Source organism: Mercenaria mercenaria, chromosome 9, assembly GCF_021730395.1.
Source record: "Mercenaria mercenaria strain notata chromosome 9, MADL_Memer_1, whole genome shotgun sequence".
Classification (NCBI taxonomy): domain Eukaryota; kingdom Metazoa; phylum Mollusca; class Bivalvia; order Venerida; family Veneridae; genus Mercenaria; species Mercenaria mercenaria.
Genome location: NC_069369.1, coordinates 46782429 through 46801429, shown reverse-complemented (window position 1 = coordinate 46801429; position 19001 = coordinate 46782429). Strand labels below are relative to the sequence as shown.

At 36.7% G+C, this 19001-nt stretch overlaps 1 protein-coding gene across 2 annotated transcripts; it reads right to left on the bottom strand.

Moving 5' to 3' along the window:
* Nucleotides 1-436: 436 nt before the first annotated feature.
* Nucleotides 437-10310, bottom strand: LOC123547045 (fibropellin-1-like). 2 transcript variants are annotated; one of them, XM_053552034.1, is made up of 5 exons: nt 10027-10310; nt 8676-8753; nt 3791-3913; nt 1498-2591; nt 437-561 (listed from the first exon to the last, which is right to left on the bottom strand). In XM_053552034.1, the coding sequence occupies exons 1-5, from the start codon at nt 10188-10190 to the stop codon at nt 449-451; spliced, it is 1572 nt and encodes a 523-aa protein (XP_053408009.1). In that variant the 5' UTR covers nt 10191-10310; the 3' UTR covers nt 437-448. The 2 variants fall into 2 exon arrangements, with proteins under 2 accessions (XP_053408009.1, XP_053408010.1); XM_053552035.1 differs by having other exon boundaries at nt 8662-8753; nt 10027-10307.
* Between the last annotated feature and the right edge of the window lie 8691 nt (nt 10311-19001).

The window sequence follows — 19001 nt, the reverse complement described above, 5'->3', positions numbered from 1 at the left end:
TTCCCACTTGATACGCTTCCTTTATTCCTGCCAATCAAAAGTACGAATTGTTTCGTATTTATATAAACATGGAAAAGTCGTGCATAAACAACAAATTCTTATTCAAAAGTTTGTAAAATACAACCGATGCACAAAGAATATTACTTCCTTTTAAATTGGTACCACTTATAAACTTTGAGTTATGTCAGAGTACTTTCACTGAAACCTTTCGAGTTTACTAACTTCTAAAACAACCGTTTTAAACCGAAAAAAGTAAATATACATGTAACTTAAGTAAATCTTGGACAGGTGGGATTCGAACCTGCATTACCGTGGCAACAACGCAATCAGTAACAGCAGTAGTTCGGACCATGCATTCGGCACATTACGTAAGAAAGCTGATCAACTAAACCTCTGCATCACGTCGATAATAGCTCATATTTTACTTTCAATAGGCCTGCAATTAATCTTACCAAAATTTATGTTTGAACACCAGCAGGCCAGTCGCTACGCCACCTAGGACTACCATAGGGCCTATAACAGCTCCTGCAATAACGCTTGCCTTGGAGGAGGCACTGCTCCCTAAAAAGTAATCAGGTTTTACTGAGACCGAACATTGTATTTTATCAAAACTTTAAAGTCTAATTCTAAATTTCAGATTTTAAACGTTGATGAAAACGGACCGTGGGTTCCATTTCACTAAGTCTAGTTAGGGCAAAGGTAGAACGTAGTTGTAAGGCGTTTCACGAAAATCATTTTAAGAAGATACCTATTAACTACTTGTCTTTATCTGGAAAATGGGCAGAACAGATATATGATAGCTATGTCATAACGTTGAATGTTACAAAAACGATAATACAATAGAATGTGTCTTAAAAGTGAGTACTTAGAGAAGAAACTAAGGATGAAACTGACGAACGTCTGTGAAACAGGCCCCTGAAAAACAAACTGAAATTACAGATGTAAGCCTGAATGTTACTTTTGATCATATTTGTGATACTATTATCTTGCATAAGGCATACTGTCACGTGACTGCGATTTGAATTACATGTACTCGGGTGCACGACATACATTACGAAAATTAGTAATTTGAGCAAATCTGTTCCAAATATGATTCGTTATTCATACTAAATACGCGCATTCTATATTTCGTTTGCAGTTAACCCTTAGCCTGCTAGCGGCAAGTGATTCTGCCTTTGCGACCAGTGCAGACCAAGATCAGCCTGCACATCCGTGCAGTCTGATCATGGTCTGCACTGTTCGCTATTCATTCAGTAAATTTTTAGTAAACACCCCTTCAAATGATAAATGGTACTGCTCAAATTGGAAGATGGACAAGTCCATTATAGAAATTTAGCATGGTAAGCGTTAATACGTCATTGGGGCAGAATGCAAAACACTCAAGGCGGTACCTTCTGATCATGAAGAAATAGCTTTAAGACAGCCTGTCATTTTCTATCTATTTTTGTCGGACAAGTCATTAAATTATTAAAGTGATATAATTCGAACGTTATATACCTTTTTTGAACGGCTCGCAAGAAAACGAGCCTTGTGTGTTTTTGCACGTGTAAGATTTGTTACATGGAGTTGCGAGACATTCATTTACATCGACGTCACAGACATCACCCTGCCAACCGGCGCTGCAAGTGCACATGTATGAACCAAGTGTGTTATTGCATGTTCCTTGATTTTTACAAGGCGCGGCACTCGTGCACTCATCTACATCATCCGAGCAGTTGATCCCTTTCCATCCAGATGCGCATGCGCATTGATATCTATCTCGAATACTGGTACATGTGGCGTTATTTTCGCATGGTGAATATAGGCAGCTATCTTTGTATATGCAGTTTTCACCTTGCCAGCCTAGTGCGCATGCGCATGTGTAAGAACCAGCGATGTTACTGCACGTGCTTGCATGCTGGCATGGATTCACATTACATTCATTAATATCATTTTCACAGTTGTCACCTTGCCAGCCGGGAGCGCATGCGCATTTATAAGACCCCTGTACATTAGCACAAACCCCAGAGTTTGCACATGGTGTAGATGCGCATTCATCTATGTCCTTGTCACAGTTTTTACCTTCCCAACCTTGTGTGCACGTGCATGTATAGGAACCGAAGGTGTTATTACAAAACACAGCATTAACACAAGGGTTTGATACACATTCATCAATGTCATCGGTGCAGTTAAATCCCTTCCAACCGGAAGCACACGTGCACTGATATGTATCACGTGCATTTGTACACGTTGCTGAGTTTTTACAAGGTGTATTGGCACACCAGTCCGTTTCTGTACAGTTTTTACCCCGCCAACTTGGTGCACACGAGCAGTTATATGACCCGATTGTGTTTACACACTTGCCAGAATTTCGGCACGGATCAGACATACATTCGTTTACGTCATCTTCACAGTCATTGCCTTGCCACTCTACTGGACACGTGCAAGTGTAGGAACCAACTGTATTGACACAAGATCCAGAATGTTTGCATGGGTTCTTCGTGCATTCATCCACATCTAGAGTGCAGTTCCTACCTGTCCAGCCGACATCACATGCGCACTTTAATCCTCTTCCACGCATTTTGCAAACCTGGTTTTGTCCGCACATTGTGCTGAAATGTTTGTGATATACCGATTTACAATGGCTTTTGGCTAATGCCTCTTATTAAAACATTTAAAGGGGCGACCTTTTTACATAATATGTTTTTCACATAACAACTTTTGAAAGTTTTTTCTTAGTACATGTCAAACACATGGACTTATATGTCCTCGCATAATATATTTCTGGCTGTAGAGTCCGCACACAAAATTGTTTGGACTCTACAAAAATGTAATTTTGAGATAATATTTTCAACATACGCATGTCGCGAATACTGCAAACAATCAGTACTGTATAGCATGCGGCGTTTCAAAATATTTGCTTCTGTCAATTTTTCGTCAATGAAAATTCATACCGATAACTATAGAAGACATTTTTTTTTATTTTACCGTTAATTTTCAGATTATAAATTTTACGAATACAAAAAAGTAAATATCTCAGTTTTAAAGCAGTTTGTTTCTTGCATGGCTTGTAAAATTTGCTAACGATGAAAGTTCTGAAATATTGATATTTTTCGCATAACAGAATAACTTCTACATTGGCGGACGACAATATTGTTGACATTCGGAGGAATACGACTTTATGTTAACAATTCATACTGTCCAAATCAAAGCAATACTGAATCGCGCAACATGTTAGAGCAAATAGACCACGGCGAATTGGTTAAAAGACGATAAACTGAAACAACGATAATGGTGAAAAGAAGTTCCATTACGTGACGCAAATTAGGGTTCTATATATATATATGAAAACTACAATAACAAACTCCCGAGTCAGTACTAGATAAAAAGTTGAAAATACAAACAACGATGTTAAAGCTCCGCGGCTATTCAAAATCTATTGTGTGTATGCAACCCATGATTACAATAGGTAACAGTTAACGGCCACGCGCCACACTTTAGCACGCACTGAAACCGCAGGTATTTTATATAGAATTTTATATAAAATAGACCCTAATTTGACAGGCGTCACTGTTCATAGTCAGGATTTTCATGCTTTTTCAGTGAAAATTTAAGGTTAAAAGGTAGGACTGGAGCTGGTCTTTAAGGAGTCGGCAAAACGTAACTACGATTAGAAGAAAGATCCAACGTGAGAAATCTAGAAGTTTGGTGCTTTTTATTTATGTGGTGAGTTTTTTGTTACAAACGGAGTCGGGCGCAAAAGCAAAATTTGTAGAAATTAGCCACTATACACGCGTGACTTTATACTAACTCGTTTAGACATAGGTCGGCACACCAGTCTCCCATCCACCCTGGCATACAAAGCCGGATATCTGTGGTGTTATCCAGATCTTCACAATGCTGAAATCCAGTCCAGCCTTCGAGACAGTCGCATCTAAAACATGTGATAAACGCATGAAAATATTACAATATTTTGGCTTTGTCTCTAGTGCTTTAGATGGACAGCATTTTTTAAAATTAAGTCTTTACTCCTAATAAATTTCTCACACTACTAAATATTGAATTGATGATTGATACTATACTGAACAGCAAAAGAAACTATCCAGTTTTATAACTGGGGTATTTTTTTATTTAAAAACTTTAATTTATAAATCACTTATGTTTTTCATATCACATTACACTTGAAGAACCTCACGTGTAAAATTTTAAAAAATCAATCAACCGTGAAGTCAGTAGTCCCACAATAGCCGTTTTGCACGAAATTCACGTGCGCCTGTAATCAACAATTTTCTTTGTGAAATGTTATTGTCATTGGAAATATTGATAAGTGGCTAACTCGGAAAACAGCATAAAGTTTTAAAAAATATTGTTGGTTGCACCGCACGACTGAATCAAATTTAGCGCGAGCGCCCAATTGAGATGTTACAATGCAACTGACGCGCAGAAGATATACATGTAGCCTTTGTAGGACCACATTCGTAACAGATCGCATTTGTAACAGGTGTTACAAATGCGATCGCATATGTAACAGGTGTTACAAATGAGATCGCATATGTAACAGAAATCAAGCACATATGTAACAATTTTTGAGACGAATGTGATCGATGCCGATTTTTGATGTGACATCTGATCACATTTGTCACATGTCATTTTCAATCGGAAAAATGAACAAAAAAGTGCATTTTTACATATGAAACACATCTGTAACATGTTTTAGCTCACTTGTACGAAGTGACAAAGTAAGCTATTGTGATCATCCTTAAAAAGTTTGTACGTCGTCCGTCGTCCGACCGTCCGTTCGTTCACATTTTTCTTGTGAATACGACAGAGACAACATTTATTATTTGATTTTGACAAAACTTGCACAGAACTTATATATATCTATGGTATCTCGGTTCCTTTCGAAAACCAGCCATATCACCTTATTCGTCTTGGAGTTATGGCCCAAGAAATGGCAATAATTATTGATTTTACTATTTCATTTTTACCAAATTTGTATATAAGTTATATATCTATAACATCTTGGTTCCTTACGAAAACCAGCTATATAGCAACATTTGTGTTGGAGTTATGGCCCTTAAATTGACAAAATTTGCTGATTTTAGCATTGCGAACATGACAGAGATCACAATTTTTATTTGATTTTGACCAAACTTGCATTGAAATTATGTATCATAAGACCTTGCTTTTTCTCCTCGAAGAGTAGCCATATCACGCTATTTGTCTTAGAGTATCTTGGTACTGGTTTGTTACCTGGCAATTAAACTTGGCAAGAATACCGTTATCATGACTGGTCTGTTCATAGTAGCATGGTACTACATGTACATGTCACTTATAAATTATCCATATCGGGTTTGATTTTAAGATTTCATTTTTACTAAATGCATGAATACATGTATATGCATATGTATGATTAAAGGGGAAGATGCACACTATATGCAATCCCTGTTCAAATCGCAGGTTGTATCGCTTTAACAGCAAATAAAGTGCACTAAAATCAAGACCAAGGCAGTCTCAACTGACATAGAAAGTCTTGTAAAGGCTGAACACCTGGTATAAATACATTTATGTATACTTAAAAATAGTGACTAGCTTGACTATTCGAAGACTGCTTATGGCTATTGATCCTGATGTCGTCGGCGTCCGCGTGTTCGCTGCAAGATAGGGTTTTCGTTTTCGTTTTCGTTTTGTTTATCTGTGTCAATTCGTATTGCTTTAAACATCAAAGAAAACTTATACTGACGACAATGGATACATCAAATGAAATACATGTATGTCCCATTTAAAACCCTGACGTGAACTTTATTGGAGACTATTTTCTAAGAGAGTTTAGTTGCCAGTCCTGGTGTCTGCATTCGTATGGAATCATTCTTATTTTGTATCTCTATAGGAGCGGCACGAATAACTCCACAGGTGAGGGTGGTGCAGTGGATAGTTTTGCAGATTACGAAACCGGCGGAGCGGGTTGAATTCCTAGTCAAAGCCGGAATTTCCAGAGATATTGTGTCTCTCATCCACCCAGTTAAGACCTTACGTGTCTCAATATCGGTGCGTTTTACCAGACCCGTCAACGAACGTATGAGTGTAAACTCGTATATGAGCCAGGGTAAAATTTCAATTGAAATTAATCGGAAGAACTAACCATCGACTAGAGTGTCGCTGGACACGCGTTTGAGACCGGGTGAAAACTACTCGTATCTGTTGAGATTTTCGCCACTCGGTGCTGTTTCAAACTGGGAAGTTGTCGGTTACTAACATAAAGATACTGTTGTACTGACTTTAATATCATTGACATTTTTATCATCATCATCATCATCATCATCATCATAATAATAATAATAATAATAATAATAATCATCATCATCATCATCATCATCTTGGACCATTCTACAGAGTGCCAAAATTTGAGACGTTTGCAGTAATAGGTGTAATATGATCACTACAGATTGTCAATAAAATGCTGGTTATTTGTACCAAAGTATCTGGAAATCTGACTAAAGCGAGTTATGATTCGTGCACAAACATATATATTACAACAAAATAACAAGTTCAAAGCTGTGACCTTGATCTTGGAGATAGCAACACACCTTCTATCCATGCTGATCATTTGTACCAAATAATTTGAAAGCCTGACTATGCATGGGCAAGTTATGCCAAGGACAAGAACCCATATATATATAACTGCACGAACACACAGACTCCGCTATTTCACGGCGGGAATATAATAAAAGAAGGCCTATTACCTCACAGGCGGGCTCAGTGGGGTGAGGGTAATTAGAAAATAAGGTGTATTTTCTTAGAATCTCATAGACATTAGTCCGCAACACAAGGTCGGGCCCTCCTAGACTTAAGGCTAACGAGTACATAATTTGTCCCATGATATAGCAACTTCATGTTCGTCAACCAACTGGAAACAGCTCTCGATGACGAAAGATAGCTAAAAATGTATGTCGCCACCGGGTTCGAACTAGTAACCTGAGCATGTGGGTCTACATTTCAGCAAGTCGAGTAACAGTAGAAATAGCTGAAGTCATATTATAGTGGTAGTGGCAGTGTATGCAGAAATGATAACAGAAATTGAGCCACGTCACGGGAAAATTGGCATTCTGACATTTTCGTGAATTTCCGGAGAGTCTATCTTTAGGCTGACCTGTGCATTTATGTATCTGAATTACGGTCAGAAAATTTCATATTCAGGTAGAATAAACCTTCTTTGAAATAACAGCGAACGGTGTGGGCCATGATCAGACTGCGCGCACACTGGTTGCAAAGCCTCGAAGATTCCCGAAGGCCCATTCTCTCATGATGCGGATCAAATAATTTTATGACGTCATTGACCTCGACGACGACAACGCTAACTTTTGATGGTGCTTATGGTTAGAGACCACCATTTGTTTTCCCATAGACTTACATTGTAACATTATGGCGTGCACGGCCTTCCATACATCGAAACATGTATATCTATTTACATGTTTTTCAAGAGCTATCTTAGTTCTACCAAAATATCGGACGAAAAACATAAGAATAGTGATACTTTATTTAAGTAATTTCCGTGTGAATGAGATGACCCCCCGTTTACATCATTGACATGGCGGGAGAAATTCGTTTGTTTAAACTGTTTTTCAATAAGCATAAAATGTAGCAAATTTTGTCAAAATGTATAATAAAACACTGTAAATGAAGTGAAAAAATATCAATTTTGAAAAAAAAAAAATCACTTCCTGGGTTTGTTTACACGACTGACCAATCAGAACGCACAGACGTTACCTTATTCCCAGGTATACACTTACCTCATTCCCAGTAAGTTCCTTGTACTTTTTTGAATTGGTGGTCTCTGACCTTATGGCAGTCATTTAATGATGTTGCGATGACAACCAACTCATTGAACATTTTGAGAATAAAACTCAACATGATACATATGCGCTTCTCATGTCAACCCCCATGTTGGACATACCCATTCGTAACACATTTTACCTGTTACGAATGCGATCGCATACGTACGAAATCTGTTACAAATGCGATCTGTTACGAATGTGGTCCTACAAGCCTTTCAAACGGCTATTGTTGGACTACTGACTTCACGGTTGATTGATTTTTAAAAATTTATCACGAGAAGATCTTCAAGTGTAATTTTGGTATGAAGAAACAATTCAATTTTTAAAAATTATTTTTTATTACAAAATATACCAGTTATACATCTGGATAGTTTCTTTTGCTGTTCAGTATATATTATCTTTTGCAGTTAAGAACTTAAGTATGAAACGACACTCATTCTCCTACAAGAGAAAGAAATATAACACAAAACAACAAAGCTGAACTTGACATCGATTAGTCTTGGTAAAATGCAGCAAAAATATATTGTGTGTCTTACATGGAATTGGAGTCCTTGTCGCATCGCTGAACCTTCGCGAATGCGTTACAAAGCCCGTAAATGTCATTACACTGTGTAACTAGTCATCGAACAAAAAGAAATAACTTATGATTTCTGTTTTTTTCTTCAGAGAATATATAGTTTAAAAAAAAATACAGCAACTGTTATCAGAAATCACAATTCTAAGGAATCTATAACGTTTAGCGGTGCCACAAACCCACCCGGTGCTGCAACCTTCACAGAACACTCGTAGTACTAAGAAAATTCCTACAATTACAAAAAAAACTGCCAAAGTTGAACAAGAGTCTTACGTCCAGCTACCAACCGTGTTGTTACAATGACCTCTGTGCATACAGGGGTTGCCAATTTTACACTCGTCAAAATCATCATGGCATGTTGGACCCTTCAAAACAAAAGAAATCAAGTTGCGTCATGATACCCACAAGAAAAAGATGTTTGACATTCAAAACTCAAATAATAAATGCAACATTTAAAATATAAAAAAAATCCATGTCAAAATGTAAAAGTAAAAATAAAATGAAATTAATTAATTATAAAAATTAGGACTGATCATTACATGCACCTATATTGATATTAAAAAATCTACTCTATTGAGGTTCACTACACATTCTTCGTAGTCCTCGGGGCATCAAGGTGCAAGTAATATTGCGATAACGTAGGGATAAGCAAAATAATATCTGCATAATCCCGAAGCGTTGGTTGTTACAAGTTCGGACACCAACGTATCCCGATGGACACCAACGTATCCCGATGGACAATACAGAACAAATATCTAGCTTCAGCAGGATAAACAATAACTATTACATGTGGTTACGCTCAGTCGGTCTCGGCACTGCTCGATTGAACTCGGTTTTCTGTGACGTTCAAGATGCGTGTTTCATTTTTACTAGTTGCGACCGTCTTTCAATAAGCTAGTGAAATTTTGTGAAAGCTCTTTTATCATTGAAATCAACATTTGTCAGTATCAAGACGAAAGGTACCTATTCGTATCACAAAAGAAAGATTTATTAATTTTGACTAAATTGAAGGTCTTGTCGCTATTGCATACATTTCTCTTAAGAACGACCCATGAATACGGATAATATGTTGTTTATCGTGTTTTTTTTTTGTGTTAAAAGTCTACTGATGATCACATGACTCCTTAATAGATAAATCGCCGATCAATGGTTTGTGCCACTGACCGATCTATATTTCATCATTAAATTTTGCTTGTCTTAGGTCACAAATGAAAATATATTTCTGATGTCACGTAATAAAACATTTATGTCTGGCTTTCCCTAAAATGGTCAAAAATATTTGTTCCCGGTCCTACAGACCTCGGGCAACAGTTTTGACTACTGACCAGCAAGCCATTCAAAAAGTGTATGTAATAATGAGTATATACAAAAAAATGTATAACCTTTTAATTGGTGTTTAAAACGATTTAAAAGAAATTCAATTGAAAAAATATTTATATACTTTCTTCCAGCATATATTCGCGATGATGCACGGACCCGTCAGATTTTAACTCATATCACATCTCACTATTACGAAATGCGGACCTTGCAATGGGTCTATTTGTTTAAACAACGTTTCTGATTTCTGCTTAAAATTGCTCTTGAGTTTGAGACAGTGTCGTGGGGTGGGGATGTGAGAGGCGCAGGGGGTATTCCTACCGTGTATCCTGCGTGGCACAGACAAGATTTATCGTCCTTGCATCTCGCATTGTTGGAACAAGTGATACTACCACAGACCGTATTATTCCCAGCTGATGGAACAATCTCGGCTCTTGATAGCTGTAATAATAAACAAACAACAGAAAATGATATGATAAATACATATCTTGATATTATATATTTGAGTTTTCATTTTTAATTAGAATCGTCAAAGTCTGGTTTCAAGATATACTATGCCAATCCTTTCGCTAAACTATTTCATCACTTCAAATTATTTCAAATCTAGAAAATCTTCATCATATATATTAACCCTGGCTAAGTAAATAAGTACTCAAACAAACTGCGTATATAGTATGTAGAAGAACTTCAGTCACAATTAATTTAGTAGCATTATATGTTCATGCTATGTTACTTGTAAATGTATAGTTTTATATACCTAATATACAATACTGCTTATACATGCAAACATGTTTATTTTGTATTATGAAACTAAGAAATAATACATCCATTTACAGATCAGAATAGTTTTCCCTTTACTTGGTCAATGTTATTTTGTTTCTCAGAATTGTTATTTCACGAGTTATTACTATAAAGATCCAATTTGTGACAATAAACAAATAGATAAATGAATAAAACCAGCATTAAAGTCCTAAAATGAACAGAGTGACCATTTTAACGAAGGAAAGTACACATTTTTCGCTTTTTACCACAGATACAAATAAACGTGTTCTTTTGATTTGAAAAGAATTACTCGGCACGTTCTTAGAGAAGACGTCTAAAACGTAACATATTTTTATTTGCAAAATTTAAAAAAATCTTTTGCAAAATATGAGAAGTGTACCTCTATCAAAGAGAAAAGAATGATGCTCCAAAACATCTTAGAATCCCAAGCTAACATTACTTCCGGTAACTCTTCTCTTGGACTAAAAAAACAGCGATTTATATTTTCAAAATATGAAAACTGATTGTCCAAAATATTGCGTTGGTCATTTTGACGTCTAGTATGCGTATGCTTCGAGTTAATAATTCAAAATTTCATTCAAAAGCGATAAAATTCACAAGTGGTTAGTTGTCTTATGAGCGATAAACACATATATCTTGAAATACTTGAAATTGCAAATAAAGTTGGAATCTTATCTACGAAATTAACACGTACAGGCAAGTGAAGAGGTATGAGCAAAGTGGACCTATATGACCTTTATTGTTCACACTGATTTATGATCTTTTGATATTAATACTATCCTTTCAAAATTAATTTTACAAACTTTTCAAATATTATAAGAATATATAAGCCCCTACCGAAACATTTAGGTTTGAAAAACACGCAGTCGCACCGTTTCTAAAATCCTCTATATTGTTAGGGGATAAATCATATCGCCGTTTTAAATGGCTCTGATAAAACCTCTGGAATGATATCAATTGAAGGATGTAAGTCTGTAATGCAATACGTTTTACATACGATGATAAAATTGTATTTCTAAAATTAAAGACCGGTATGGAGTGATACTGGAAATATTACTTTATATGCCTGTTCTATTTTAATGGTGGATTTGATCGTCTAATAAGTCGTTCCTGCCACGGTACTTACAGACCTCTAGAAATCTGCGATGGATTACACTATATATGAATGCACAGAACAATAATTTACCGTCCGATATTGTATTTGAATATACACAGGTTAACTTTCTGTTGTATTAAGTCTGGGCGGAAATTGCACTTTTTCCCGTTAAATTTCTCCTATAAATTGTCGTGTACTTTGGGAGATGATATTAGTAGTTACTGAGTAAAAGTACTGATACAGCTTACATTTACCGTTTATAAAAGCAAAAAAAAAAAAAAAAATGTTTCATACAATTCCGGGACCTAGAATGGTTTGATGGTTGCACAAAGTCATACCGCATTACCGGCGACAGTGATGACAAATCACTGCCTGGATGTCAGTCAGTAAAAATTGCAGACCGAAAACTAGGTTAGTTATTTGATTGTCATAATGGTATAATTAAAGCAAGGGCATTTCTGTAATCGTAAACCAGTTGTACATTGAGATATCATTAGATAGTTTTGGGCTCGCTTTTCCAATTATTAAAATAGTTATGATGAGTTAAATATCACAGTTTTGATCTAGAACGTGAAACTATTTGTTTTCGCTTCAAAATATCTTTTGAGTGAATGAACTTGAGTAACTTTAGGTTATACACGAACACATTCATAACTGGAAAATCGAGCCCAAACTATTTAATGATATCTCCACTCAATGTACAACAGACTCGTGAATACTAAAATGCCCTTGCTTTAATTATACCCTTATAGCTAATTAATAACTAACCTACGTATCAAAATTTGGGGTCTGTCATCCAGCCAGTGGTCTGTCATCACTGGCGCCAGTAATACATTAATAATAAAAGCTATTATGCAGTTTTCATGTCTGGAATGTTTTATTTCCATAAAGATACAATAAAAATCTTTGTTAATCGAAGTCAAGTGTATATATAATTTCATAGATTTTGCACATACTTAGAATTACCCTTCCCTGCATCCATTTATGACCTACTCTGTCATGAGCTATTACATTATTCAAACTGTAGCCAGAACATCAACATTTATAGTATATGTATATGTATTTATATGTATATGTTTCAGTAATAGGGACTATGCTCAATACATTCTTGGTTAGAACCACAGACACTTGGGGTTCGGATCTCCACACACCCCATTCTTCTACGCCCCTGGTTAAGTTTAGCCAATATATTTTAGCATTTTACCATGTATTGAGCATAGGTGACGATCATAAAACGCATTTTGAAACATTTCAGCGTGTTTTTTAAAAAAATGCATTTTTACCATCAATGCTCTCTATACTAGAAGATATGCAACTTCTCACGAACACTAGGGAAACAATAGCCAGTTAAACGTTTAAATGAACCACTACCAATGAATCACTGGTATCAATCGTCAGATCTGTTACCATTCTGTTAAATGACACCGGTCCCGACAACTGTCGTTTGTATTCCGACGAGAAATCAATAAATAATATAAATCAATCTATCTAAATTCTATGGAACACTTCCTTGCGAATAGATCCCTGCTTTGAACTGCGCATATCATTGCCGGGTACCAAAATCACACCCTGGTACCGGCGCTCCCAAGTACAGGTGGCACTCACACATACAGCGCTCGATAAGTGATTTTAGAGGAGCGGTAGTGTAAGTATTTCTTATTGTATCTCCGGTAATTCAAAACTTTTCTTAAAATGAAAGATATCTGCGCGCTGATGAATAAAATACTCAGTAAATACTCCAAATGTATTCATTTTTGATACAGTATCGTATAGCCATGTCTTCCTTCAATAACCAGTTCAAATTCCAAGACTTAATTTGTTATATTTAAAGAATGACTCGTGTTTAAAGATGGTATGGGATTTCAAAACGGCACTCACATGGCACAGGTGTTAATTTTTTTGGCGCTCAACAAGTACAGCTAGAGAAAAGTCTTCAGAAACGTAGACCTTGTTGTTTTCTCTCAGTGTGGTGCCTGTATGATCATAAATCTTTATACCGTTAAAAAACTGACTGTAGAAGTCGACCTTTCTATGTTAAAACTTACGGCGACAATATTTTAACATTATTTTTTTATTAAAAAAGCTTCTTGAAAACTGATTAATGCTAAAATTTGATATGTCCTAGGATTTCGTTGAAAAATGAAAAACGTGCTTCAAAACATTCATATGACTCAGTGGGATCAGTGGACGGTAAGGTTTGCAAGAAGATATGTGTGTGCTTGCGTGCGTTTGTGCGTGCGTATGCGTTTGGTTAAACGCCGTTACTAAACAATATTTCAGGTCAATCTCAACGTTTTTGAGTACCAGTATAATGCTATGAGCATCCGTATGATATATATAGAGCCAGGTCGATACTTTTTTTGTTGGGGTGTGGAATAAATGTTTAATCATAGAGTTAGTAAAACTCATTTATAACGGACTGACAAGTTTTCTATTCTTTTCTTTAATTTTAACAACTTACCATACGCCTACATTGAATGTATAATAAATGTTGAACTTTTTACGAAAGATATTTTACTTGTTTCATTAGATTTAAGATTCAGTAAACACTCATAACAGAAAAATAGAAGGTTTTTACAGTGGATGATTTATACCATTTCATCAATTTGCCACGCGACCCCGTCGAGCGAAAACACGAGAATTAAAAAAAGTTAAACGCGGAGTGGTTAGCGAGCAAAAATTCGATAACATGTGGCGACGCGAAGCGAAAACACGATTATGGGGATGGGGGAGGGAGGGGGAAGTGGGTGCTGGCGTTGAGTGAGATTCAAGATGTAAAGCGGCTGGGTGCCCGCGGGTGCCCACCAATGTTATGCCTTTCAAACCTCAACTTCTTGCTCGGAGCCCGCTGATCAGCCAGTTTTCGCTCGACTCCCCCCGACGATTTACATATTAAATCTAAACATTTTGTCTGCGATTCTCCATACAGAAAATACTAGGAATAAGAAAGGGCGGGAGCGTGGATTGAAAACATGATACTTAGTGGGGGGCGCTGAGCGAAAAGTCGATATTTACGTTATAAATCGGCGCCTAAAATTAGCGGAATGGCATATATCAGCCACCAAAGAAATTTGTTAAAATGTCTGTTCGGTACGAAAGACGCTCATATTTTAATATCTTATTAATTCAAGGAATTTATCAATTAATGAGTTATTGTTTGGCTCTCTCAGGAATCGATGTGAGTCATTCCGATTTAATAGCAGACATGAGACGTAATGACTAGTTCCATTAACTACTGTTTAATCCAACATCAAACTGTTCTTGGTGGTGTAATCTCTACCACACATAACTAACCAGTCCGATTCATCTCTTTTCCGTTGTAGTTGCCTTAGAGCTGACGATTTCTCCACATTTCTGAAGAACTTTCTCTAGCTGTACTTGGTGAGCGTCAAAAAATACACACCTGTGCGATGTGAGTGCCGTTTTGAAACCACTTACCATCTTTAAACACGAGTCATTCTTTAAATATAACAAATTAAGTCTTGGAATTTGAACTGGTTATTGTAGGAAGATATGACTATATGAAGATGTATCAAAATGAATACATCTGTAGTATTTACTGAGTATTTTACGTGTTTTTTTACATTTGACATTTTTGAGTCAAACGTTCACGTTTAACTCGCCGTATTTTGTTTATTTCAAGATGAAATGTTGTGACACTCACGGAACATAGTCATCAATTATTCACCAGGGCGCAGATATCTTTCGTTTTACAAAACGTTTTGAATTACCGGAGATACAATAAGAAATACTTACACCGCCGCTCCTCCAAAATTGCTTATCGAGCGCTGTATGTGTGAGTGCCACCTGTACTTGGGAGCGCCGGTACCAGGGTGTGAAAATTGATACCGATTCGACTGCATTATACCGGGTTATCGCTTCACCACGTGTTACACGAGGTTTGTTTACATAAAAGAAGTGATGATCTGGTTTAACATAGCCGTAAGAGTAACAATTTTGGTTCCCGGTTTATGACATGCACTACACAAAGCGAGGGTCCAGCGCAAGCAAGTGTTCCCATTGTTCGTGAGAAGTTGCATATCTTCTAGTATAGAGAGCATTGATGGTAAAAATGCATTTTTTTAAAAACACGCTGAAATGTTACAAAATGCGTTTTATGATCGTCACCTATGCTCAATACATGGTAAAATGCTAAAATATATTGGCTAAACTTAACCAGGGGCGTAGGAGAATGGGGTGTGTGGAGATCCGAACCCCAAGTGTCTGTGGTTAGAACACTACCCGGTCACCTTCAGTGACTTCCTCTTAAGCTAACAAGGTACTCCATATTGATCACAAACGGTGGGTTGGACGTATTACTGTAAAACTGTGAAGTGCATGACCATATATCTTTACCATACGGAACTGAAACAGTTGAGGTAGTGCTATTTTAGATGTTAACACTACACGTACCTATCTTGGCCAGAACCTACATATTTATGTTCAAACACGGTAGCAAGTAAGCCGAAATTTCGAATAACTCTGGTCGCTAACAGACTATTGGGATTTAACTTGCCGACTACCCATTTACTGGTATTAGTCTGACTACGCAAGCTGTGAATGCAGCAACCATATTGTTAAGATCAACATGAAAACCAAACATCTACTTACCCAATATGGATTATACCAAGTCAGCACTTGAAGTCACACGACTAATACAAATGCCAGAACTTATAGCAGACATGTTTTCAATATACTTTGCTCAAACGGGGCTTGATCTCTGGACCTTCGGATCTGTAGTAATATGCGTTAAAAGACTTATTTTTGCTAATGGGGAGTCAATTTTCAGCATTTTCTAACGATTTGAAAATACCTGGGCTTTAGCACGACAGGCCAGCTTTTCATCTATGAAAACATATTTGAACCCGGAATAAACACAAATCCCACAGGGGTCCGTAACGGAGCAAGGGTACATAAAGATTTTTGGAACTTCGTCAAATCGCTCAAAAGGCCCTTTTTGATGTTGTCTGAAAGTGTCAGTATATACCTCGGATGTAAGGTAGTTCCGTATTGAGAGCTGCAGACCTAGACATTTCAGAAATATTTTCAAAATGAATTTCGTGTAATAAATGTTGATCAGTCTACGGAAGCGTGAAAGGGCCATCAGACGTTAATACGTTTTATCACGTTACAGGTGCAGAAAGGATATGCGGATTGGTCAAACTGATTGGACGGGTATACTTATTTTTTGTTGTAAGAATAGTTAAAATATTAGAGAATATTTAAATCTAGCGAAAAACTGTTTACTTTAATTATTATCTGAAATAATAGATATTTGAAAATGTTTGGAGAAAAGACATCTCACAGTGCAGATAATGGTGACATTCAGCAACCAAAACGTGGTAAAAATACATGGACTTAACATAAAAAAATTGATGCCATTTTATGAAAGTAAGTGAAGTCTATTGCAAAACTGTATGTGAGTTACGATGACCACAGAGACTAACAAGTATTTATAGGTATAAACCATTTGTCTCTTTCAGGGAAGAAGGGGCCTCCGTGGCCGAGTGGTTAAGGTCGCTGACTTCAAATCACTTGCTCCTCATCGATGTGAATTCGAGCCTCACTCGGGGAGTTGAATTCTTCATGTAAGGAAGCCATCCAGCTGGCTTACGGCAGGTCAGTGGTTCTACCCAGGTGCCCGCTCGTGATGAAATAATGCACGGAGGGGCACCTGGGGTCTTCCTCCACCATCAAAGCTGGAAAGTCGCCATATGACCTATAATTGTGTCGGTGCGACGTTAAACCCAACAAAATAAATAAACTTTCACGGAAGAATGAACTAACTGAAATTCCATAGACCCTTTAATAACATTTAAACTTTTGATAACACCTAGTAAGGACGAAAAAACTGTGCAAAGCCTATCAAATAAACTGCAAAAAGTATATTCTGCTGACCGTAAGTCTTGGGCACTTTTTCCTTTGAAATCGATTACTTACAGTTCGGCTGTAGTTTTTTTCTTATGTGTGTGTGTGTGTGTTTTTTTTATGAAAATGCTCTAATTGTACAACATGCATACTTCTCAACCCAAATGTATAATTCCGTATAATCTTGGCCAGTAATCATAAAAAAAAATTAATAAGATAGATTTCAAACACATCCATCGTGTATTGAGACCACTTTATATGGTAAATAGATTCAATCAATCAGACGCCCACTGAGTCACTTCCACCTGACCTTTCACTGTTAAAAGTACACAGAGCGCCTGGCCGCATAGACTGGCACTCTAAGGTGGAAATATTTAATTTCAGCACTCATCTGAAGAAATGGAGGTCAGCACCGATTTTAGCCTTGCTTAGATTGTTTTACTTTTATCTGCCTAGTTTTAGGCTGAACACCACTAAATCCGACTGTTCTTTATTTGATATAAACTCCACTTACCTAATTGATTACGTTATTTCAACAGTTTCTAGTATATCAGATTTTCAGAGACTTACATTTCCGTAAAGAACTATATCGCTACTATAGAAAATACTATAACAAGAAAAAAAGTGTTAACTTTTATTTAAGAAAGAATTCATTAAATACATTCCGCTGAATTTACTCCTTGTCGCTTCTTTTAGTGTCTCTTTCCGAGACTTAAAAGTTCCTACGCCACCATTTTTACCTAGCATGCAATTTCGATAGAATGCTACACATACATATAGCTGAAACGACAACAGGCACGAGGAAAGGAAGAAAGATTAGGAGACAAGTATGGAACAATATTAGGGTAAAAATTGTATGTTGCTTTCGTACTCATGTAAGCCACTATTTTACACAGTGGCATCAACATTTTGACATTTGAAAATGCATCTTGCATTCTTATATGCCCATATCTCTATATCATACTAGTATAGTTACATGTGACCTGCATAAGTCTGCAATATTTATCTTGTTTTTGGACATGCTGCAGTGTGACATGCTACATTCGATGCATTGGCAGGTGGTAAACTTACATTGTGCATTATGCATGCATTTGTGTTGTATATTTGCAGAGGATAAGAAATAAATTGGTTCCTGGAATGTGTGGATGAAACATTTTAACTTTGGCGAATGCGCTAACGTATTGCGATTTTTTTTTCTATTTTTAATGAAATTAGACATTTAAAAGCTATGTTATTGCTTCACGTTTCTGTTATACACATTTCTCGAGTACACTTCACATGTCGCTTAGCCGAATACAACATAGCATAACGCAGCATGCAATGTAGCATGTCACGTTCTCGCACCAGAGGGCGCTTCGTGCTCGGGAGCTTCCGCTAAATCACGGAAAAATACGACACTGCGTATCGTGGCTACGTGTCCGGTAACCGGACCTTTAAACCTGTTTGATTTGTCAAGGCGTCCATTTAATCAAGTTTGAAAAGTCCGGTGTATCATCAAGTCTGTACATATGTTATTTTATTGTATAAAATATAGATTCTTGTATTTTAT

Excerpts from the sequence above, each read along its gene's own strand:
- LOC123547045 (XM_053552034.1), bottom strand. The coding sequence starts at position 10,190 with ATGTATTTATCATATCATTTTCTGTTGTTTGTTTATTATTACAGCTAT. Across the intron at positions 2,592-3,790 it reads GCCGACCTATGTCTAAACGA|CACAATGTGCGGACAAAACC; the intron begins GTTAGTATAAAG and ends CAAACATTTCAG. Across the intron at positions 562-1,497 it reads TTGCGAGCCGTTCAAAAAAG|GGAGCAGTGCCTCCTCCAAG; the intron begins GTATATAACGTT and ends ATTACTTTTTAG.